The sequence below is a fragment of the Mauremys mutica genome, chromosome 9 (assembly GCF_020497125.1).
Source record: "Mauremys mutica isolate MM-2020 ecotype Southern chromosome 9, ASM2049712v1, whole genome shotgun sequence".
Lineage (NCBI taxonomy): Eukaryota > Metazoa > Chordata > Testudines > Geoemydidae > Mauremys > Mauremys mutica.
The window spans coordinates 101,073,389-101,097,805 of record NC_059080.1 but is presented as its reverse complement, the minus strand read 5'-3'; the positions used below and the strand labels follow the sequence as shown (position 1 = coordinate 101,097,805).

The 24,417-nt window shown below is 44.0% G+C and overlaps 1 protein-coding gene across 8 annotated transcripts in view; it reads right to left on the bottom strand.

Annotated features, from left to right (window-relative positions):
* LOC123377191 (LIM domain containing preferred translocation partner in lipoma) overlaps positions 1-24,417 on the bottom strand; it is a 498,276-nt gene that overhangs the window by 37,081 nt on the left and 436,778 nt on the right. The window contains exon 10 of one of the 8 annotated variants that reach the window (XM_045029751.1): positions 10,966-11,278. The exons of the other annotated variants lie outside the window; for them this stretch is intronic. Coding sequence (XP_044885686.1) covers positions 11,192-11,278 — 87 coding nt within the window. The 3' untranslated portion in view covers positions 10,966-11,191. Of the gene's footprint in view, positions 1-10,965; positions 11,279-24,417 lie in introns of those variants that run through there. 8 annotated transcript variants of the gene reach the window in all.

Sequence of the window (24,417 nt, the reverse complement as noted above, 5' to 3'; positions counted from 1 at the left end):
TCCCTGTGACGGTAGGGGCCGGGTAGCCACACTTCCTACATGTCCTTGGGCAAATCACTTAGTCTCTCTCTGTGCCTCAGCTTCCAACCTGTACAATGGGGATAACAACGCTGCTCTTCCTCACGTGGGACACAAGCACTCAAGGTTGCGGATCCCGGCAATAGGGATCCTACAGGTATTACTCCAGTGGTCCCCAAACTGTGGGGCGTGCCCCCATAGGGCGGCATGGAGGAACATTCAAGAGTGGTGTGGGGGGCCCAGGTCAGCCCCCACAGGGGGTGGGGAGGGAGCACCACCCAGCCACGGCCTCAGCCCCTGGCTCCTGGCCCAGCCCCAGCCTGGGTCCTGCTCCCAGCCACAGCCCCAACCGTGGCCCCACTCCCAGCCATCACTCCCAACTGTGGCTTGGGAGGGAGGGGGCGTGGACGGGGTAAGGGGGGGTGAGGTGAAAAGTTTGGGGACCACTGAATTACTTGGATTCTCTGGTAATAGGGGCCACTTAGGTACCTTAGATAGACTCTAGGCATCAGGAGCCATTAACATAAATCCAGCTGGCTCTGATCCAAGCAATGATAAATTCTCTCTCTCTAAAACAAAAACAAGCTCTCTCCATGAGTGTGTGAATAATCAAAGCAAAGATGAACATTATTAAAAAAAAATACAAGTTTAAAAACAGCGTAATTGCTTTGCCCTCAGCACATAAGGAATGGTTTATTACTGCCACATTGTCTTCTGTGCTTCTTTGGGCAGTGCAGTTAAACATGTGGGAAACACAGGGTTTGCTAAAATATTGTTATGTAAAATGGGAAAAATGATCATTTCATACTTCACTCCAAGCCAGAGGAGTCACTATGACCCATTCTCTGGTTCAAGAAGCATCACAAACAGCCTGATTCTGAACTGATTCCCAAGGCTTTTACCAGGGATCTATTCCGTTCCCTTTCGCTGAGTTACTTCGGATGTATCCGAGAGCCAAATTAGACCTTAAAGGCTTCAAACTTTCAACGACAGCTGTGAAATAAACACCATGCACGTTTCTCAAGGCTCTTTGGTGCGGCAGGTCAAAAGATCATTTACTTCAGGTTTCTAATGAATTTTGTGGAATCTGGAGTCATGAATATCTTATCAAAATATGCCAGCAATGCAGACTCAATAACACAGTCAGAAGTGTTAACTTTAGCTCACTTTAGCAATTACTGATTCACTCAATGTTTTTCATATCTGAGTTCTCCTCCTCCTCCTCCTCCTCCCCTTTTGGCACAGAAATTAACAGAAGCATTTCAGAAAGGTGGAAGTTACAGCTTGCCAAAATATTTTGTTTGAAACTTTTTTTTTTTAAACAAAAAAGCCTCCCTCCCAATCAAAACAGAAATTTTGGTGGGAGGGGTCTGATTTTGATGAACTTTTGGAGGTTTTTGATTGAAAATTTTTCAGGGTTTATTTTGGATGAAAATCCAAAAGCGTCTGAAGAAAACTTTCAAACAAACACATATTCATCAACAACTTGGGTGGGAACAACACTTCCTCACCACTTAAGCTGAAGCCCAGTTTGCTCCCACAAAGCTGAGAAAGTGAGTCCCGAAGTCACTGCACATAAAAGGGAGGTGGCTTTACAGAGGCTCACAGGGAGCTCCTCCCAAGTGCGAGGGGCAGCCTGGGAGAAAGCACAAAGGTGCTTGTTTGAAAATTGAACGAGATGCCCATGGAGGCTGGGATCATGGGCTGATCAGAGGTGGGAGCTGACTTCTCAGCAGTGAATTAGAGTTGCCGGGTATGGTGGGGCTCAGCCAGGTAGGGCCCTGCAAGTGAAGAAAGTATCTTATGTTTGATGTTTCATATACCCTGTTCCCGTCTCACCTGCACTGGTGAGCCAAGGCGGGTCTTGTTTAGCCTGCTGTAAGCGAGAGGAGTAACTCCAGTCAAGTCAAAACACTCTGGATTTACAGCAGTGCAACCACAATCAGAATCTCATAGACTCAAGGTCAGAAGGGACCATTATGATCATCTAGTCTGACCTCCTGCACAACGCAGGCCATGGAATCTCACCCACCCACTCCTGTAACAAACCCCTAACCTATGTCTGAGTTACTGAAGTCCTCAAATCGTGGTTTAAAGACCTAAAGGTGCAGAGACTCCTCCAGCAAGTGACCCGTGCCCCATGCTGCAGAGGAAGGTGAAAAACCTCCAGGGCCTCCGCCAATCTGCCCTGGAGGAAAATTCCTTCCCGACCCTAAATATGGCGATCAGTTAAACCCTGAGCATGTGGGCAAGACTCACCAGCCAGCACCCAGGAAAGAATTCTCTGCAGTAACTCAGATCCCACCTCGTCTAACATCCCATCACATACCGCTGGGCATACTTACCTGCTGATAATCAAAGATCAATTAATTGCCAAAATTAGGCTATCCCATCATACCATCCCCTCCATAAACTTATCAAGCTTCGTCTTGAAGCCAGATATGTCTTTTGCCCCCACTACTCCCCTTGGAAGGCTGTTCCAGAACTTCACTCCTCTAATGGTTAGAAACCTTCGTCTAATTTCAAGTCTAACCTTCCTAGTGTCCAGTTTATATCCATTTGTTCTTGTGTTCACATTGGTACTGAGCTTAAATAATGCCTCTCTCTCCCTGATATTTATCACTCTGATATATTTATAAAGAGCAACCATATCCCCTCTCAACCTTCTTTTGGTTAGGCTAAACTAGCCAAGCTCTTTGAGTCTCCTTTCATAAGACAGGTTTTCCATTCCTCGGATCATCCTAGTAGCCCTTCTCTGTATCTGTTCCAGTTTGAATTCATCCTTCTTAAACATGGGAGACCAGAACTGCACACAGGATTCCAGATGAGGTCTCACTAGTGCCTTGTATAACGGTACTAACACCTTCTTATCTTTACTGGAAATACCTCGCCTGATGCATCCCAAAACCGCATTAGCTTTTTTAACGGCCATATCACATTGGTGGCTCATAGTCTTCCTGTGATCAATCAATACTCCGAGGTCCTTCTCCTCCTCTGTTACTTCCAACTGATGTGTCCCCAATTTATAACCAAAATTCTTGTTATTAATCCCTAAATGCATGACCTTGCACTTTTCACTATTAAATTTCATCCTATTACTATTACTCCAGTTTACAAGGTCCTCCAGATCTTCCTGTAGGATATCCCGGTCCTTCTCTGTGTTAGCAACACCTCCCAGCTTTGTGTCATCCGCAAACTTTATTAGCACATTCCCACTTTGTAACCCCTTACAGCCAGTTTCACAAAGTTTTCTCTCTCTCTCTCTGTATTCTGCTTTTCTAAGGGCTTGCCTAGATTTAAGGTAATTTGCACTGATGAAACGACATCAATATCGTTGCCTTGCCTTGGTGTGACTTACCCCAGCTGTAACAGGGATCCTAGCAATTACTCACCTTCCTAAAACACTCATCGATCCGTAGGTGACAGGTGCTGCGGTAGTGCTAAGTGTCACTTTAGCTAATGGTAACAAGTAAAATTATTAACTAACTCCTCACTGCTCAGCTAGCTGTAATTCCTACTATTTTACTGTCAGGAATGGTCGCGTTATTACTTAGGGGACTGGACTAGATGACTTAGTGAAATGCCTTCCAGCCCTACACTTCTATGATTCGATAACCTCTCTGGAGCAGCTAAGGCGATTGTAAATGGGGGGAAGTATACCGTGCTGATCAAGAGCAACAGTTTGCTGAGTGCATAAATGGAGCAGAAAGTCTGCCACCATCCCAGAACTTTCAGAATGAGCATGTGGCTGATTCCGCTGCTAAGAGCACTGGGGCTTATTCTGCAATGAGGGACGGAAAGATTCCAAAGATGACTATACTTCCCGCGGAGATGGGCCATTTGCAGTACGCCTTGTTCAGAAGAGTACTAGTCTAAGCAATGCTACGTTATTTTGTAGAGTCTTGGACTATGCTCGGAGGTAATCAGCATTCACCGAAAATGGACTGCTATTAGCCACTGGCAAAAGCTGATTATAAGTGTCAGCACTGCAATACGTTTTCCTTCCATTTACAAGAGGAGTAAAATACCAGGAGAAACATCCCATTTGCCAGTGTTTGGAGGCCAGTACGCTCTACATACAATTATCGAAAGAATAACAGGAAATTGACCCATTTACTCTGAAAAGTTCCTATCATGTTCTGCACTATTTCATTTCATGTCTGTTTGCGAACAAGTCATTTCTCCTCAGGGGCAGAAGATAACCTGTCAACATGCACACATGCCCCCTTTTCATTGCCAGGCACAAAAATATCACAAAGAAACATTTCCTTGCTCTCTGCTTCATTTTCTTCTTCATCATCTTTTTTTAATAAATGGTGCTAAGTAAAAAAGTCAACTGACTGTAAATGAACTAAATTCCACCCTCATCTTATCTTAAGATTAGTTTTTTGGACAGAATATATTCCACCCACATGGTATCTGGTCTGATCTGACTGCCCTTCTCAGTACCAGAGAAATCAGATAACGGCCTGCATGGAATAGCGCTTAGAAAACAGAAACATTTGGCAACTACTGTCTGCATTACTGGCACATTGCAATAGGGGCTCCATGCCCTCGAGCCGGTCGAGGGGCTTTGCTTTAGTATTAAGAAAGTGGCCCTCCCGGGGGTGTTTCTTTTAATTCTGCACCGTGCTTATTATCTGCATTCTGGCAGTGCCCACACCGCACTAGATGCTGTCCACAGCACACGGGAGGCAGTGTGGTCTCGTGGACAGGGCACTGGAGATCCGAGCACTAGTCTCAGCTCTGCCACTGACTTGCCATGTGGTTTTCAGAAAGTCCCCCTCCCGCCCCGTCAGTCTTGTCTCTTTAGAGTGTAAGGTCTTTGGGGCAGAGGGGCAGTCTCCTCTTTTTATGGACAGACCGGAGCCAGGTGCTGATCCCAACCACAGTTTCTTGGTGCTACTGTAATATAAGTAATCATGACAGAACGATGGAACCAGTGCCCCAAAGGTCCTGCAATCTAGAGAGACTGGAAGGGCGGGAAGAGGACACCGAAGCACACACAGTCGATATGTACCTCCTGGGCCTGCAGCTCTCATTGGCATTGGTTAGAACTGGGGGTGATCAACCTCTCCCAAAAATCAGACTCCACGTGCATGAATCCATCTATTCCAAGATTTAAATGACAAAGGAGAATGCAAGAGCCAACAGGACAGGGAGCCACACTCAACAGTCTCTTTGTTCCATACTGCTGTTACATCAGGCCCAGTGAAGATTAACCCAAAGCAAGGGTCAAGCTTACGTAGGGGCTTTTAGGCCCCCACTTTTTAACTTCTGACACAGGAGGGAAAGGGGCACAGCCGAGGTGCCCAAGCCCCCTCAGCTGCTGTTTCAGCTCCTAGCAGTGTAAGTTAGAGCAGCTCTCAGGCTGCTCTAACATGACACAAAAGGGGAGCGGTTCTGCACAGACGCCGCAACAGGGATCGGCGCTGACGAGCTTTGCACACGTGCAGACATTGAGCAGCAAGCCTTTGCCCGCGTACACCCGAGCTGCACCCGGTGTCTGTAGTTGTGTCTCTTACAAGGCTGGACGGAATAAAGCAGACGGTCCAAGGATGATCTGAAATGTGTGCCAAATGGACACTCTGGGTCAACTGACTCAGGCTCACACTGTGGGTCTCTTTCTAGCCCTGCAAGTCAGTTGACCCCTCTGAGACTCACTGCCATGTTTTGTTGTGTTTTGCAGTGTAGACGTAGCCTCGGAGGGGCCACGCTTATTCGCTTTGTGACTCCAGATCAGAGTTGCTCTGTTTACAGGAGAGTTTCCCGATTTGGCCAGTCCTACAAACTCCTAAGACCTTGAATCCACCCGGGTTGCTTCCTGCTTGGAGCGTCACCATCAGTACTGAAGGTTCCGCAACCAAAACTGTCCTGGCAATTTTGCTCAGGAAGCGCAAGGCAGATCAGAATGCAGCTCGCTAGATCCTGGCTGCCTCAGCTTCTGCTGGGCTGAGAGGAGCGAATCCTAGGTTTTGTCGCTGCAGTCAGCCGATAAGACTCAAAAGATGAAGAGAGATCGGCGCCCTGCTGGGGAGAGGTGCTATTTTTACACTGGTTTTCACCATAACGACACTTTATGGAAAATAAGATAATACTGCTTTACGAATTAATAAATCCCTCACGGCATGAACAAGCAAAATACTCCAGGCACAGCTAACTCATGCATAGCTTGTACCTCCTACCAATGATTTCTTTTTTCCTGTTTAAAATGGAGATTTGGGGGGCTGAGGAGAATTACGAAAGGAGGGCATCCTGCAGCAGCAGGCTTTGATTCAAAGGGACTGCTTCTCTTTGGATCAATATAAAACCACCAAATCCACTGCAGCTCTTGGTGTCTGTTTCGTGTCCCCAGAAAGATTGCTTGAGACTGTTTAGCTCCAAAGCAAGTGCCTCTGAAAACAGAGTGTTTCCACACCAGCTTTTGGGGCTCCAGCAGGAAACAGGAGAAGGAGGGAGAGGAAGAAAAGGTGCTTTCCCCTCTGGTTGGGAAGATTTCACTGCTTGCTGGTTAAGTGGTTTTTGCCCTCTGGACACCGTGTGAAAGAGAACACCAGAGGGCATTGCCTGCCTGGAAATACAGCTGCTGCTCACCCATAATGACAGCCAGATTCATTAAGCTCCCTAAAAGATAATTAAAAATATTAAGAGGTGGACACGCCCTGGGTCTCCACTTACCTTTTGTCTCTATGAGCTGAGAGAAGAATGTCCAGTGGCTAATTACAAATGACAGCACCAGAGGAAAAAGCTGCAGATTGCACTTTGTCTGCAAAGATGTAATCAAAGCATCCTGTGAAACTCACGCGCAGGCAGAAGACCTGGGGGAGGGGAAGGGGGGTGGTAGCAATGCAGGAGTAGGGTGCTCCCTGACCCCTGGGTGGGGGTGCTTTAGCCACAAGCATCCGGATTCATTAGCCCCAAAGGTGGCGCAATGGGGTGCAGCAACTGATATGCCAGTTCATTTGGTTGGCATGACTGTCGCTACAGCACAGCTTCCGGGGTGCGTGCGAATTCCATCGCCCCCAAACCCATCACAGCTCCTGGGCCTTTAGGCAGTAAAAGCTGGTTATCCTGCACTTCAGCATCTGGAAAGCTCTATTAACCAACATTTCTGATCTCTCCCAATACAAATCTTCAATCTAGTAACCGGGACGAGTATACTGCCCAGGAGGTTATGCAATCGCACATTCTTCACTCTACTTTTTATGCAAAAGAGGCATAAAGGCATAAAGGCAAGTCAGCAAGCTGATATCAGGGATGTATTCAAAAAAGCAGCTTCCAGGATATGTCATAGAGTCATTACAGATTCAGCCCAATCTCCTACACTTTCTACATCTACAATGATAATTGATGTTGATAATGATGACCCTGAGCATTGCACAGGGAACTACACACTGGTCAGCCTCACCTCTGTCCCCAGAAAAATCATGGAGCAGGTCCTCAAGGAATCCATTTTGAAGCACTTGGAGGACAGGAAGGTGATCAGGAACAGTCAGCATGGATTTACAAAGGGCAAGTCATGCCTGACCAACCTGATTGCCTTCTATGAGGAGATAACTGGCTCTGTGGATATTGGGAAAGTGGTCGACATGATCTATCTTGACTTTAGCAAAGCTTTTGATACGGTCTCCCATAGTATTCTTGCCAGCATGTTAAAGAAGTATGGGCTGGATGAATGGACTATAAGGTGGCTAGAAAGCTGGCTAGATCGTCAGGCTCAACGGGTAATGATCAACGGCTCAGTGTCTACTTGGCTGCTGGTATCAAGTGGAGTGCCCCAGGGGTTGGTCCTGGGGCTGGTTTTGTTCAACATAGAATCATAGACTTTAAGGTCAGAAGGGACCAACATCTTCATTAATGATCTGGATGATGGGATGGACTGTACCCTCAGAAAGTTCATGGATGACACTAAGCTGGGGGGAGAGATAGATACACTGGAGAGTAGGGATAGGGTCCAGAGTGACCTAGACAAATTGGAGAACTGGGCCAAAAGAAATCTGATGAGGTTTAACAAGGACAAGTGCAGAGTCCTGCACTTAGGACGGAAGAATCCCATGCACTGCTACAGGCTGGGGACTGACTGGCTAAGCAGCAGTTCTGTAGAAAAGGACCTGGGGATTACCGTGCATGAGAAACTGGATAAGAGTCAACAGTGTGTCCTTGTTGCCAAGAAGGCTAACGGCATATTGGGCTGTATTAGTAGGAGCATTGCCAGCAGATGGAGGGAAGTGATTATTCCCCTCTATTTGGCACTGGTGAGGCCACATCTGGAGTATTGCATCCAATTTTGGGCTCCCCACTACAGAAAGGATGTGGACAAATTGGAGAGAGTCCAGCGGAGGGCAATGAAAATGATCAGGGGGCTGGGGCACATGGCTTATGAGGAGAGGCTGAGGGAACTGGGCTTGTTTAGTCTGCAGAAGAGAAGAGTGAGAGGGGATTTGATAGTAGCCTTCAACTACCTGAAGGAGGGTTCCAAAGAGGATGGATCTAGACTGTTCTCAGTGGTGGCAGATGACAGAACAAGGAGTAATGGTCTTAAGTTGCCGTGGGAGAAGTCTAGGTTGGATATTAGGAAACACTTTTTCACTAGGAGGGTGGTGAAGCACTGGAATGGGTTCCCTAGGAAGGTGGTGGAATCTCCATCCTTAGAGTTTTTAAGGTCAGGCTTGACAAAGCCCTGGCTGGGATGATTTAGTTGGGGTTGGTCCTCCTTTGAGCAGGGGATTGGACTAGATGACCTCCTGAGGTCTCTTCCAATACTAATCTTCTATGATTCTAAGATCCTAAAGTGCCTTCTGAATAATCAAAAAAAGACTAAATTATGTTCAGTATAGTTTTAGTGTTAAGTGTATTTTTAGTGATCTGGGTGTAGGCCATGCTCAGCCTATAGTGATATGTAGTGTCATAACATAACCTATTGTATAGAAAACTTTACCTGTATACATCTAAGTGCTTCAAGAAACCAGCCACTCTGCAGTGCAATACTACTACTGGATTGGTAAGTACCTGTCTACTATTTTATACTTGATTCATTTCATTGTATTCTAATTCTTTGAAAATTGGTATTCCATTGGTAAGTATAACTCTTAGTTAATCGGAATTTTTGACTAATTGGCACCCCTCATTCCCCCAACATGCCGGATAACAAAGCTTTTATTGTACTTGGAAGGGATTGGGAATAACTCTGCAATCCTCTTAAAGACTGATCCAAAGTCTGTTAATATCAGTGGGAGTCTTTCGACTGGCTTCAATGGGCTTTGGATCAGGCCCTCAACTGGTAATCTGCTTAATGATTATCAGCAAGCCAAGCTCGTTTAAAGGTAGGCTGGACAGAGGAGGTCTGAACAGATATGTCCTGGGGCCCTGATCTTGATCCCACTGACATCAAGGGGCAGAAGACCATCAACTTTAATTTCCATGGTTTTATCAGATGAGGCACGGACTGAAATTTACACTGCTGCAGGTGATGAAGTTCACATCCTGTGCTACGGCCCAGCTCCAGATCTATGCATACTCCTTAGTCCTTCTGCTTGTCTGCCCTCTGCACAAAGGCAAATTTCATTCTCTATGTGGAAATTCCTTTCCAAATTCTTCTGCTTCCATGAGCGCTTTAGAGATACACCTCTCTCTCTCTCTCTCTCTCTTTTTTCAAAAGAGGGAAGAAAATTGACTTAGGCCCTCCTGTCAACACACATACATTTTGGGGAAAAAAAATGCAGAATCTGTAGTTGGAGGAATTAGTGTCAGAATATAAAAAAATATTAAACATTATGTACAAAGAAAACATAATTAGCTCCTGTGGGATCTGAAAAAAAATTACCCATGAAGAAGGAGAAAATGGATAACTCACCCCTGGGTTTGCCAGTCGTGAATTATTTAATAATCACTCCCTACCAGACGGAATATATTTATCCACCCCATTGGAGCACACTTTGCAATCTATTTACACTGCTTTTAAAATATGATTATTTATTTAAAAAATAAAGAAGGTATGCACAAGGGAGGGGGAAGCTACAGGGAAAAAATAGAACATCTCATCAGTCTTTCTGATCGTGTTAGGGTGTTACAAACTAAAATTCATATGAATGTTGTTTATTGCATCTATCTTGATTATCTTCAATATTAAAACATAGAAATGAAAACTAGAATGTGTACCGTCCAAGGAGCACCTTTATGGTATGCATTAAATGGCACGGGTAAACTTCTGTTAGCCACGTGTTCTTGTGCAACTAAGGTTTGAGTCAGCTCCCATGAAAGTCAATGGAAATACTCTCAGTGGCTTCAATGGGAGCTGGAGCAGGCTTCCGAAACATTTCTCACAGGGCCAGACTGTGAATCCAGAGCAACTCCAGTGACATCAGTGGAGTCACTCTGAATTTACACCCGGAACACAGAGCAGCACTTGGGTCCAAAGATTTGATCAGCTGCTTATTTTAAAATGTCAGGGAGTCCCAGAAGTTTATTCTTGCCTTTATATTTCACTGTGTGTTGTTGCAATTACAATACCCTTCCCAAACAAAAAGCTTTGCCCAGCTAAAGTTAAGCGCACTAGTGACAGACACTTGTCAGACCAGACTCCACAGAGGCCTCGAGAAAGCTGTGTGGACATTGAACGGGCATACACAATGTAAAAACCTACTAAAAAACATAAGGACATTTCTAAGCCAAAAGAAATTCTTTGATAATGTACTGCAATAACTCATTTTTGTCTGATTTACTTTTAAAACTCAACCAAGGTTCTTCATAGATCTTAAATGCAGGAATGGCTGTTCAAGAAATTAGAAGTAAAATTTTCAAAATTTTCAGGCACCTAAGTCCAATTTTCAAAAGTGACGTAGGTCCTTAAGGAGCAGAGTGGATAAAAACTATGATTTAAAAAACCAACAACATTAAAAAAAATGAGTTTTTTTTATTTAAATCAGATTTTTTTATGTTAAGGCTGAACGTACAATAATCTATTAAAATAATTTGAATTAAATAAAAAATGAGTAATATTTAAAAGTAGCACATGTTTTCTGCTGCAGTATTGTAGAAAAAGTCAGACCACTGAACTGGTGGCAGTCACTGGCTAAGCACCTGGAACCAGAGTTTGTTGAAACGCTAAATCAGCTTTTGACAGCAGCAGTCTTTTCTGCAGGTACAGAAAGAATATTTCTTCATTTCGGTTTGTTCAACTTAGTTCAATGAATAATTCATCCGAAGTGGAACAACCAGCTGGGAGTTGAAAAAGCAGGAAAGTTTGTTCTCCTCTTCCAAACTATGAATAAAAATTAGGCATGAGAGGACGAGATCTATTAATTCTAAAATCTTGAAGGACACGGTGACCAGAAACAACCGGTTCAAGTCTCTGACTACAGATACTTCATTTATTTAATAAATTAGTTTTAAACACAAAACACGTTTTTCTTATGTAGCCAGCACATTTAAGATCATTTTATTTAATAAAAAAGAATGCTAAAATGCTGTTTTCATGCACTTTTAATTGGAATTCCCATTTCTATCCAATGCAGCTTGACACAAATCATGAGTAAAAAATTAACTGGGTCCAGTTTTGGGCCCCACACTACAAGAGGATGTGGAAAAATTGGAAAGAGTCCAGCGGAGGGCAACAAAAATGATTAGGGGGCTGGAGCACATGACTTATGAGGAGAGGCTGAGGGAACTGGGATTGTTTAGTCTGCAGAAGAGAAGAATGAGGGGGGATTTGATAGCTGCTTTCAATTATCTGAAAGGGGGTTCCAAAGAGGATGGATCTAGACTGTTCTCAGTGGTGGCAGATGACAGAACAAGGAGTAATGGTCTTAAGTTGCAGTGGTGGAGGTTTAGGTTGGATATTAGGAAAAACTTTTTCACTAGGAGGGTGATGAAACACTGAAATAGGTTATCTAGGGAGGTGGTGGAATCTCCTTCCTTAGAGTTTTTAAGGTCAGGCTTGTCAAAGCCCTGGCTGGGATGATTCAATTGGGGATTGGTCCTGCTTTGAGGAGGGGGTTGGACTAGATACCTCCTGAGGTCCCTTTCAACCCTGATAGTCTATGATTCTATGAATCATCTTCTAATAAATAAGAATGTGTCATCCACCATTTTCTAGCAATTAAAAAAACTGTATATATCAAGAATTTGAATAAGTGATATAATTACTTAAAAATATATAGCGAGATTAGTGAATCCTCCTGGTTAGCAAAACGAAGTACCAAATTATACCAACCAGTGAGACTCAACCTTTCTTTAAGAATATAACTAAAAAGCACAAATGCAAACAAATTTTTAAAATGACTATTTAAATCAAGGTTTCCTGCTTGCTGATTAAATCATGATTAAAATTGGTGATTTAAATCAATCTAGAGTGGCAGTCAGGTTCCTAAATCACTTAGATGCTTTTGAGAATTCCACCCAATGTCCCAATTTAGTTTTTTTAATCAATTTGAATCTAAACATTTTCAACAAACAAGATATATATTTGAAAAATTAATATATGCAGTGTATTAAAATCCAGTATTAGGTCTGGTCTACACAAACATTTTTCCAGTATAACTATTTCACTAGGAGGGTTTGTATCAAATTATATGCATAGTTAACACCATATAACTTTTAGGTACAGACAGTAGGGTTGCCACCAGATTTTCGCAGGATTGTTACTTTTTTGATCTGGCTGTTCTGAGAAATCTGTACACTGCCAGATGGGCTCAGGATCAGTCCAGATGTCCCATTTCTTTTGTAGCTCAGAGGTAACAACCTTAAGAGACAAGCCCTACATGCTGGGTAACCCAATCTAAGGCCCTGATTAATGAACGCATTCTTATCCCAGGCAGAATATAAACACACCCCTAGCTGCTGTCCAGGAGAGAGGAATGGACTAGATTAGAACACATGGTTAAGTCTTTTCCTGAATAACAGCTTTGTGCTGACAACCTGAAAGCCAAACTGACCATTCTAGTTTCACTGTCCCAGAAGACTGAAGAACCAAAAGCAAACCTACCTCGCAGCACACGTAGCAAGAAGTCAGTCTGATGTTTAAAGTTCCTTCCGTATAATAAGCTAACATATTATTAGTAATATATGTAAGGAAGTGACATTTTTTTCCTTCCAGGGAGGATGTCCCTTTTACTACCCCATCACTTATGCTAAAATATAGCTACATCAAGCAAAAGAGAGCATTCCAAAGAACAAAATGCCCTGCCCCCCCCCGGCTGAAGAATGTAAAAGAGAGGTGTCTTAATATTTTATGTGGCGTTATGCACTCATCTATTTTAAAGACAGAAAGGATTAAATACATCTACATGATGGAAAGAAAAAGTGTTTAAACAACAATAAAAAAAGATTTAGTGGTATTAATAAAGAACTCCCTTAAAGCAGCATGTCTCCATTAAAGTAATTAATAGGGCATGAAAGACACTTCAGTGGAAGTGAGCAGTGTTGAGGCTAAAGCTCTTTGATTTTTCACATGATCTCAAGACTGACTTCCATGCAAAAATATGCTCTATAAGGAATGTGGGGGTGGGGGTGATATTGTGCATGTATGAAATACAAAGATTAAAAGAATATTAGGGCAATAATTCTATCTGATTAAACTTATCTGAAGTGACAGTAAAATGTTCCAAGTGAATTAAGGATTGTATTAACAGATGCAGAAAAGAGTTTGAAATCTAACTGGCAGAAAGGAAACGTTTTATGATGATAATTATTTTTCTTCTTAGGATAGTGGTGATATTGCCATAAAACTTTAATCTTATTGCCACGCCAGAGTGAAAGAAAACCTGTCAGAGGCAACAGAGCACCGCTGGACTCTCTTGTTTTAAAACGGGAATAGTCTCTTTTCAGCAAAAAGGTCTCAGGTGAGATCACGGCTGGAAGTTGAAGCTAGACCAATTCAGACTGGAAGCAAGGCACAAACTTTTAACAGCGAGGGTAATTAACCACTGGAACAATCGACCAAGGGTTCCGGTGGATTCTCCATCACTGGCAATCTTTAAATCAAGACAGGATGTTTTTCTAAAAGATCAGCTCGAGTTCAAATGAGAATTAATTCAGGGAAGTTCTCTGTTCCAGTGTCATGCAGGGGGTGAGACCAGATGGTCACAGTGGTGCTGGACAATAGTAGTTGACACCCGAGTGCCCCCTCATGGCCAGGGATTCTTTTCAAGCCACTTGAGTTTTCCTGAAGCAGAATTAACCACTTTAGAAATGTTTCAGATTTAAAAAAATAAAAATAAATGTAGGTTTGATCCTGCATGTGTTACCAAGGCTGGTGCTCGGTATTGTGGGTAATCCCAGTACTCTGACGAGTGCTCCGCTCAGTTGTGTTTGCAAGGCTGTGCCGTATATACTGTCCCTGTTTTCAGATCCCTTCACCTTTAAACCCTGTTGCCTTAGTTACAGTGAAGCCAACTGCACAGAACTCTGAGTGACGCTGCGACTCAAATGTTCTCTAAATCTCTGGAAACCGCTTAAAAAGCTTTTCTGTGCACATCATACCAATTGTCGGGCCTAATACCTTGTGCTGAAGCCAATGGAGTTTAAGCCCTTGCTTAAGTGCTTTGCTGAATCCAGGCCTACACAGACTGCAGTTCTACGTAAGGACTGCAATCTCACTATCAGTGACCTACATTAAGTCTTTAGGGGAATACAGAAACAACGAGGAGTCCTTGCGGCACCTTAGAGACTAACCAATTTATTTTAGCATCAGCTTTCATGGGCTAAAACCCACTTCATCAGATGCATGGAGTGGAAAATACAGTAGGCAGGTATAAATACACAGCACATGAAAAGATGGGAGTTGCATTACCAAGTTGGGGGGGGGGTCAGTGCTAACGAGCCAATTCAATTAACGTGGCAGTGGCCTATTCTCAGCAGTTGACAAGAAGGGGTGAATACCAAGGGAGGAAAAGCTTATGCTCAAATAAATGTGTTAGTCTCTACGGTGCCACAAGGACTCCTCATTGTTTTTGCTGATACAGACTAACACGGCTACCCCTCTGAAACCTGTCACCATGCTAGGAGAATACAGAGACTTTTGAGAGCTCCAAGGAACAGCTAAATGCCAAGGAGAATAGAACATCAAACAAAAATTTTTCTTTTCATGACAGAAGATAAATATTTGGCAGCACATGTAATTTTTTAAAAAAGTTTAAAAGTTACTTAAACAGAGTAGAGAACATTGCTGTAATTTTACTTTTCCTCCTAAAATATGTCCGGTCACAGTGGCTTTCTGAAGGAAATATTTACTAATTTAAGAAGTGTTGTCTGGCTTTAACACTGCTCGCATTTACACAGACACCTCTGGTGGAAGAGTGCCACAATAACGTATTGGTTAAAATAACTTAAATAAAAATAAAATAAAGACGCGACAGTGTCAAGAGTTAAGATAATAATAAAGCTTTTAAGAGAGACAGTCCTTACCCATGTTACTAATAACACCCTGAACCTGATTACTTTTCACCATTGATGCTGTTAGCTTGCTTCATGCACTTACCGCAACAGGGACAGCGAAAAAAGACTGATCTGGTCAATTTCAGTGTTTAGTGCTCAGGTAGTGTAGGCATGCTGCTAGAATGCACCGTATCTGTTATTTATTTAGATGTATACAGTAGTTTAAAAAGATACCTATACAAAGAGCTCTAGGCACCGTGATCATCAATTAATCTTACACCACCACCCAGCAGAATTACAAATCATATATAATGACACAAACTTCATCCACTAGTGGCATTAAACAGTCACATGGTAACAAATTAACTTGGCCAGCCAGTAAATGAAAATAACCAAAAAGCTCTTCTCCAAACCCCATCACTTCCTGGAAGATACTTTCAACCTCCCCATAGAACCCTGTGCTAGTAAAGTTTATGGATGACAACACTGGGACGTATTGCCAATACAGGAGGAAAACCTGAATATCACACACAAAGATTTGGATGACTGTGAAAACTGGAGTAATAGAAACGGGACAACATTTAATAGTGCAACATCATGCACTTAGGGACTAATGACAAGAATTTTTGCTGTAAGCTGGGGATGAATCAGTTGGAAGCAACAGGTATCAGAGGGGTCGCCGTGTTAGTCTGGAACTGTAAACGCAGCGAAGAGTTCTGTGGCACCTTATAGACTAACAGACGTATCGGAGCATGAGCTTTCGTGGGTGAATACCCACCACATGCATCTGACGAAGCGGGTATTCACCCATGAAAGCTCATGCTCCAATACGTCTGTTAATCTATAAGGTGCCACAGGACTCTTTGCTGCTTTTGGAAGCAACAGCGGAGGAAAAAGACCTGTATTGTTGGTTGATCACAAGATGACTACGAACTGCCAATGTCATGCAGCCATGAAAACAGCTAATAAAATCCTAGGATGCATCAGGTGAGGTATTTTCAGTAGAGACAGGGAAATGTTAGTACCATTATACATTGGTGAGACCTCATCTGGAAAACTGTGTGCAGCTCTGGTCTCCCACATGTAAGAAAGATGATTTCAAATGGGAACAGATGCAGAGAAGGGCTACCAGGATGATCCGAGGAATGTAGAACCTGTCTTATGAGAGGAGAGTTAAGGAGCTTGGCTTGTTTAGCCTAACCAAACAAAGGCTGAGGGGAGATCTGATCGCTCTCTATAAGTATGTCAGAGGGCTAAACGCTAGAGAGGGAGAGGAGTTAATTAAGTTAATGGCCAATGTTGGCACAGGAACAAATGGCTATAAACTGGCCATTGATAAGTTTAGGCTTGAAATTAGGTGAAAGTTTGTAAATATCAGAGAGGTAAAGTTCTGGAAGAGCCCTCCATGGAGTGAGTGGGGGCGAAAAACCTAACTTGTTTTAAGACTGAGCATGATACATTTATGGAGGGGACGGTACGATGAGACTGCCAACAGCTGCACATGGCCCATCTGCGATTACTATTAGCATATCTCCCCAATGGCTGGAGATGGGACACCAGATGGGGAGGGCCCAGGTGTCCGACTGGTGGGTTTGCCCATATGCTCAGAATCTGATTGATCGCCGTATTTGGGGTTGGAAAGGAATTTTCCCCAAGGAGACCCTGGAGGTTTTTCACCTTCCTCTGCAGTGTGGGGTGCGGGTCACTTGCTGGTTTAAACCACTGTAAATGGTGGATTCTCTGTAACTTGCAGTCTTTAAATGATGGTTTGAGGACTTCAGAACTCAGCCAGAGGTTATGGGCCTACTACAGCAGTGGCTGGGTGATGTTCCATGACGTACAGGAGGTCAGATGAGATGATCATGATGGTTGCTTCCGGCCTTAAAGTCTAGGAGTCAAAATCATGTCTTATATGTGATTGCTGTTAAAAAAATAAATCCATAAACCCTCGAAGAAAACACTGGATACATTTACTAAGATCATTTCTTATCCAAGTGGGAGTGTCTGAAGCCAGGGCCATGTAGTAATGAGGTCATACAGATTGCTGAGTCCCCGAGCAAACCCATTTCACTTCCTTACAGAACTTAAGGTCAATCCAGCTCTCAATGTGTGCAACAGGGTACAAGACAGAATCCCTGTGAAAAACCACATGCGGCATCTAAGCTAAACGTTCTGTGGGAAATGCACTGCACAAAGGAAAACAAGCCAAGGGACAGCAAGGGCAAAGCTATGCAAACCACGCCACATGCCTTAAACCTTCTTGGCATTCTGACAGATCCCACCTACCAAGCCCCGGTCTCCCACAATAGGGCAGCTGTCGCCGCCCATGCAGGTGGTTTTCTTGACACTGACGAGTGACAACTATAGACACAATAGGTCTTGGTGGTTGATCTACCAACATGTTCTCCGCTAGCAATGAGAGCTGCTACATGCGCAGCATGCAGTAACTTCTTATCCCTGGCAAAGCCCAGGCTAAGAATTAAACTCCACATGTAATCTGGTCTTCCTTCTGGTAAAATGCCCAAGTGCACGACTTACTTTTTCTGTCAATATTATTCTTGGCCCACAGCTTTGTAATCAGTGCAGCTGAGGGGGAAGGACAGATGCACTTGGAATGTGCTTTCTCCCTCTCTGTGCAGCCAGCACTCGTGATACAGCTCAGAATCAATACACTTTTCCTCTTGTCACCGTCACTGTTTGTTGTCCTTTCCCTTCGCTGGCATTAGGCTGTTTTTCTAACCAGGAATCTACCAAACCCATTGGGGTTTGCGTGTGTATGGTGGCAAGTCAGACACTTTCCTCTCCTGCAAATATTGCGTGCAGTCGAACCAACGCTGCCAAGTGCCAAAACCAGAGCCCTTCTGGAGGCAAGATCAGTTCAAAGATGGAACTTTCTCCCAAAGCAAAGCTCCTTTTGCTAAGGCTTCAACAAAGCATCTGACCGAAGCAGCATTCACAAAGGACATGCTCTACTTTTCCGTTCTTCTCTGGCCATGAGCGTTGCAAATTGCTGCCTGGACTAAGCAGGAGGGCATTTTCGCTAAGAGAGAGATGAGACTCTTTGTCCTCTGAAAAAATTGGGCAAGGATAAATCAGACCTGCTACATCCATAGTATGAAAAGGCAGAGCAGCCCGAACACTCAAAGCATCGTTAGCAAGGAGTAGCTGTAGGTCAAAGGCCTTTAACCGGTAACTCTGGCTGTTAACAATGCTACAATGTGGTATAATGCTAATGTATTGGCCCAAGTGCAAAACAACTAACACTCTCTCCTCCCCCCCAGTTAAACCAAAGGCAAAAAATTAACCCCCTATTGATTGAAGACCAGGTTTTCAGAACTGAATTAACTGGCTTAAATGCCATATTCTTTCTTTATCGCCCCCATGGCTAAATACCACAGACTGGATGGAATTACACACACCGATGATAAATGCACCTTTTACACATACAGTTATGAAAATCAACACCCCCTTAAAATAATTCTCGCTTATCTATTTTAAACAAAAGGCAAGAACAACGCGCGATGGATGAGCAATGATTAGCACTTGATAACATGCCATCCTGTCACACCGCCTCCCCGCCTGCCGCACCTGCAGAGCAATCTCACGTCGCTCTCCCGCACACAGTCTGATGTATATCACCTTCGTGAGGGATCAGAGCCCCACTGCGCTAGCAGCTGCATGTCCCTGAAGGAGAGAGAGAGAGTCCCTAGCTTAAAGCAGCAAAGCGTCCGGGTTCCAAAAGGACAGAGACGGTGGAGGACAGACGGGCTTGTGGTTAGTGATTTCTATTACTGTTGCACACAGGAGCCTAGCCATTGTGCTAGGCATTGTCCACACACAGAACAAAAAGCCGGTCCTGCCCCGAGGAGCTGATAATCTAAGGATAACACAAGAGACGGACGGATAAAGACAGATGGAGGGAGTACAAGGAAACAGAGAGACGATATTGGTCAGCATGATGGGCAATGAGAAGGGCTGGATTCTGCTCCTGGTTCTGTGTGACCCTGGGCAAATCTAGTCACTGAACCTCTCTGGGCCTTGGGGATAACAATCCACCTTCTCCCCCACCCGTGGCTGTTTGCACTGGGAGTTCTCTGGAGCAGGGACTGTCTCTCGCTGTGTTTGCTCAGCACAACCGGGTCCAGTATCAGTGCGGGCTCTGGGTGCTACTGGAATAACAACAAAGGGGGAGAAACACAGGTGGTTGGGTGACAGGAGGAAGAGGCTCCAATAAAAACAGGCCTATGTGAGTGCCTGGAGCACTCCTTATGCGTCAGTGTTTTCTTTTAAAGTAGAGAGAAACTCTTCCCATGCCACATGGATTCAGATGAATGAGATGATTCTCTCCGGCAATGTCTGCCATTGGAGAACACCAGTCTGCTAACAGCAGGACACACGAGCTAGGACACCTAAGGAGCAATCTCTCTGCACAGCCGGGAACAGCTGCAGTCAGTGCCATGTATTGAAGACCAATCCTTTAGCAGCTGCACAGTCCTGGACCCGTAAAATCCCACCGATCCAGCTGAAAGGGAGGGCGTTGTCCTTACTGGAAATGTTATTGAATGGGACTCACCCCACTGGGTGGGAAATCCAGGCGAGGACACGTGGGAGTTTAACACTGTAGGACAGCAGCTTGTCCCTGACCATTTCATTCCACTTCTGTGGCAGAGAGAACATCTGTCTCCAACATTTCTAATTTTAGGGCCTTCCCGAACAGCGTGTCTCATATCACTGCCTGGCACTTACTATTTTTTTTTAAATTTGTAAAATGCACCTAAATTACAAAATGCTGAAAGAGCAAACAGAGGGTCCACGGCTTAGTAAGAGAACAGAGCTTCCCTGGAAAGCAATCTGCTAAAAGATTTGAGCTCCGTCAAACCGGCCCGGAAGGGATTTTCAGAGGCGGGGGCCCCCCAGCAATGAAAACGTGCCTCCCCCTGATATTTCCATCTTTTTGCAGGAAGTCTGTGCTGGGGCGACCAGAGCCTGGGACGGGGGCAGGTTTAAACACTAAAGGAAATGATCTAAACAAACAAACAGCTCTCAGGGCTCAGACCTCCAAGAAGTAGGTCTGCTGCACGGGGGTGGGGGTGGTATGCTGCACTGTGCAGAGAACACAAGCCGGGGGCAAGTATGCTGCTCCTGTTCAAAGAAACCACATTGCTCCCCATCTTGAAGCACGAAGCCCGGTGCTAGCAGGACTCCGGAAGTAGCTGGTCAGCACCACCTGTTCCCAACCTGTCCCCGAGCTCTAGCAGGTAGGGAGAGGATTTAATTTGGGATTATGTGCATTTGGCTAACATATTCCCCCCTGCTTTGTCTCTACAGGCAGCCTGCAGACAGACCTATCTCCTGGAAAGGCAGGATCTGGCCCTACTCTCCTGCCTGTGGAAATAAGGATTTTCAGAGGGATGTCCAAGCACAGCCTGCTGCATTGCAAACAGATTGATCTCATTATCCTCAAACCACCCCTAATTGATAGGTGTCCAGTCTGGCTTTGAAAATCTCCAGCCAAGGTGATCCCATCACCACTCTTGGCAAGGCCCCGTATTATGAAGTTTTCCATCACATTCTCCTGGCATTTCCCCTGCTGCAACTTCAGCACATGGACAGCTTGTTCTGTCCTTGTTGGCTAATGAGTATAATTGGTCCTTGTCCTCTCTATTATGACCCACGTGCTTCTCTATAGAGGAGTAACTGCATAGTGCTCTCATCACCCCCACAGTCTCTTTTTTATAGCCACACACTGGAAAGGAGACTATTTACTTTAAAAAGCAAAGGGAAAAATACTCTTTTTGTTTTGTCTAGGGACAAAATATTCAGTTTATCTCTTCCCCTCCCCCTCTTCCAAGCTGGGAAGGGCAAGATGGGATCAACAAACTTTCCTAGCTCTGAACAAACACGCAAAGGTTCACAGGGGTAGGTGCTGGCACACTGACTATTACCTATTACATTTTTGCACCCCCTGGACTCTGGAGCTACTGGAGGTCCCTGAAGTAAACCATAGCAGCTCCAGAGTCTGCTTCTGCTTTATATCCTGGCTGCAACAGTTCTGCCAGCCCTCCAGGATTGTCCTGGAATCTCCAGGAATTCTAGATTAATCAGGAATTAGAGATTACGTCACGTGATGAAACCACCAGGAATACAACCAAACAAAACTGGCAACCCTACAACTGCTGCATACTAGTGTAACCCATGCTGACGGGTGTGGCAGTCTGTCCCTGCTAGTGGTGGCTCAGCCAACGATGGCTGCTGATGAGCCCACTAGAGCCTTAGCTAACAGAGCTGGGTCTTTTAGGTTCTGACATCTCAGGTTCAATTCCCACTGCTGACAATCCACTCAGGGGCATCACGTTACATTAGCAGCAGCTCCTAAGATAGGGCGTACAGAATAATGCTGATCTCAATTAAATTCTTTGAGGACAAACCCATTCCATGATTTAAGGAGTGCACGACTTTATATTTCTGTTCGAGTTGTCACTTTGAATTCAAACTCTTTGGGAAAACATGCATAATAGTCTTAATGATCCCATTGAGCAGTTTAAATTCAAATTGCGGAGCACTCGCAACACCACACAGGCAACACTTTCCATAAATTACTCTCAAATTCAATATGTCGCTTGACAAAAACAAGAATAAAGGGCTTAAAAAATCCTAAAACATTCTTTAAATTATAGCTTCTCTTTTCTTGTTCAATTTAAATTGTTACATTGTTGCTAAATTAGTGCTGAAATATCTACATACATGATTTAGAATTCTTTTAAAAAACAGATGTAATTTTACAGTGGGGATTGACCTCAGACTTTAGATCTGTGCACACTAATGTTACTTCACAGGCCTCTCTCTCTCAGAAGCAATCAGCACTGGTCTAACTTCTCCCATCCAAATTAATGGGAGTTTTGCCATTGATTTCAATGGGAGCAGATTCAGAGTCCAAGGCCAGAAGGAACCACCAGACCATCAAGCATGACCTGCAAAAAAATCACCAACACATTAAATGCAGGCCCCACTGTGCTATGCAAACATATTGCAGGAGACAGAGCCACTTACAATCTAAATGGACAAGCCAGACAAATGGCGGGAGAAAGGGAATATTACTATTCCATTTTTGCCACTGGGGAACTGAGGCACAGAAAGATTAGGGTAACACTTTCCAAACCACACTCACCTAAATAAACCTTCAGAGTTCAAGGCCCACTGAAAATTAATGCGAGTCTCCTCAGTGATTTACAAGCTTTTACATTTTTTTTTTTACCCTAAATGATTTCTCCAGGGAAGTTGACAACACTAGGAAAGAGAAAAGTTGACAACACAGAAAATAGGGGAGCCTGCAGCTGAAGCAGGAATCGAACCCAAATCTCCGGAGTTTTGGCCTGGCACCTGAAATACTGCACCATGTGACTTCCCCAGTGCTAGGTGGAGTTGTTAAAAACGGAAGGGCAGCTCTGGCTCATGATAACTTGGCTCTTGTTATTTCACCACTCATTGCGTCCAGCCCCCTAATTTTTTACATTCTTCTCTGAGGTCCCTCGGCTTTGACTACTGAATATTTCCAGTTTGCCTGAAGAATTCTTTACGCTTTCTCCCATCCTCTTCCCCCAGGCACCCAGCCAGCTCCATTAGGGCCTGAGACTTGGTGACCTTGACACTCATACAAGAGGGAACACCTGGGAAGGTACTCACCATCTTACTGTCGGCAGCGGCAACGACAGGTGCTCAGCATCTCTCAGGACTTGGCCCGACAGATCGTTTATCACTGACTGTTACAACACGGGGAGTGACTGCCAAGAAGCAGGGATGAAGAATGGAAGGAAATTTCCATGTCCCAGAGAAAGTCATCAGGACATCAAAAAACACTCCCATTTGCAAAACAGCAGCATCCCCTGCCAGACCAGTATGTCTGGTTAACCTTGCGTTCAGTCCTTATGGTAATACTGTAGTTGGAAAGGAGACAGCTGGCACGGCTCGAACATCTTGCTCTTCAATCTTTTATGACAATGTTTGCAATACTCCCCTTAACCTCTTCTTTATACAAAGCCCAATGCAAAAACTTCCCCCAAATACAGAGCAAGCAAACCAAAGGCTTTTGGCAGTAAATTTCTCTGTAAGGGGGAAAAAGTATATTAACATTGACAACAGATTGTAGCCGCGCTACATGGCTCACGTATTGGAAGATCTAGTTAGATTGGAGACGTATTGTCACATTTTAGGGGTTAGATTGACTGCAGTAGTGACAGGGGGTGACACATCTGCCCGATGTTAACACTTCACTTATCACAACTGCTTTTAACTGACCGCAGGTGTCTTGATGGAGGGAGGTTGGTGGTGTTTTAGGAATAAAATTAATAATACTATGAGCAACAGAATTAAAAATGCATTTGTAGGATTTAGCAACTGCAATGCAATAGTCGTCAGTCTGTATTAAATGCTCTTGTTTGGGTGCTTAAAAGTTAGGAACTAATTCTAGGATCAAACTCAAGTTCTCAATACTGGGTGGCATTTTTTTTCTGAGATGGGAATAAGGAATTGGTCAAGGGGTGAGTGACTGTAGGTTTTGGACCTGACTCTGTTTGAACATTTTGTGTTAAGAGGAGCAATGATAAACAAAATCAGAGAGATACTTTTGCGGGCTTTTATCATCAATATTGACCAGTAGCATGGTCAAGGGTAAACGTGGGTAACTGGAGTTTACCAACTTCTCCCTGGGGGAATTTGTATTTTAGTTTAGGTTAGTTTACTCACTTCTTTTTTTTTAACACGAGATCACTGATATTGACTAATTAAACATAATTTCTGTTGCAGCGTTAACTATGGCTTCACTACTGCTCCACTACCACAAGAGTAACACAGGAAACATTTGCCAATTTTTAATTGTTCAAAAACTTTCATTTTGTTTGCCTGTGGCCTGACTATGCAGACATGCATTGTGCAGTCACTCAGAGCGAACTATCAGAAGAGCAAACAGTTCCTGGTTTATAAATCTGGACGAGCCAAACACTTTCTTGTCTTCTTTCATATCAGAGAGGC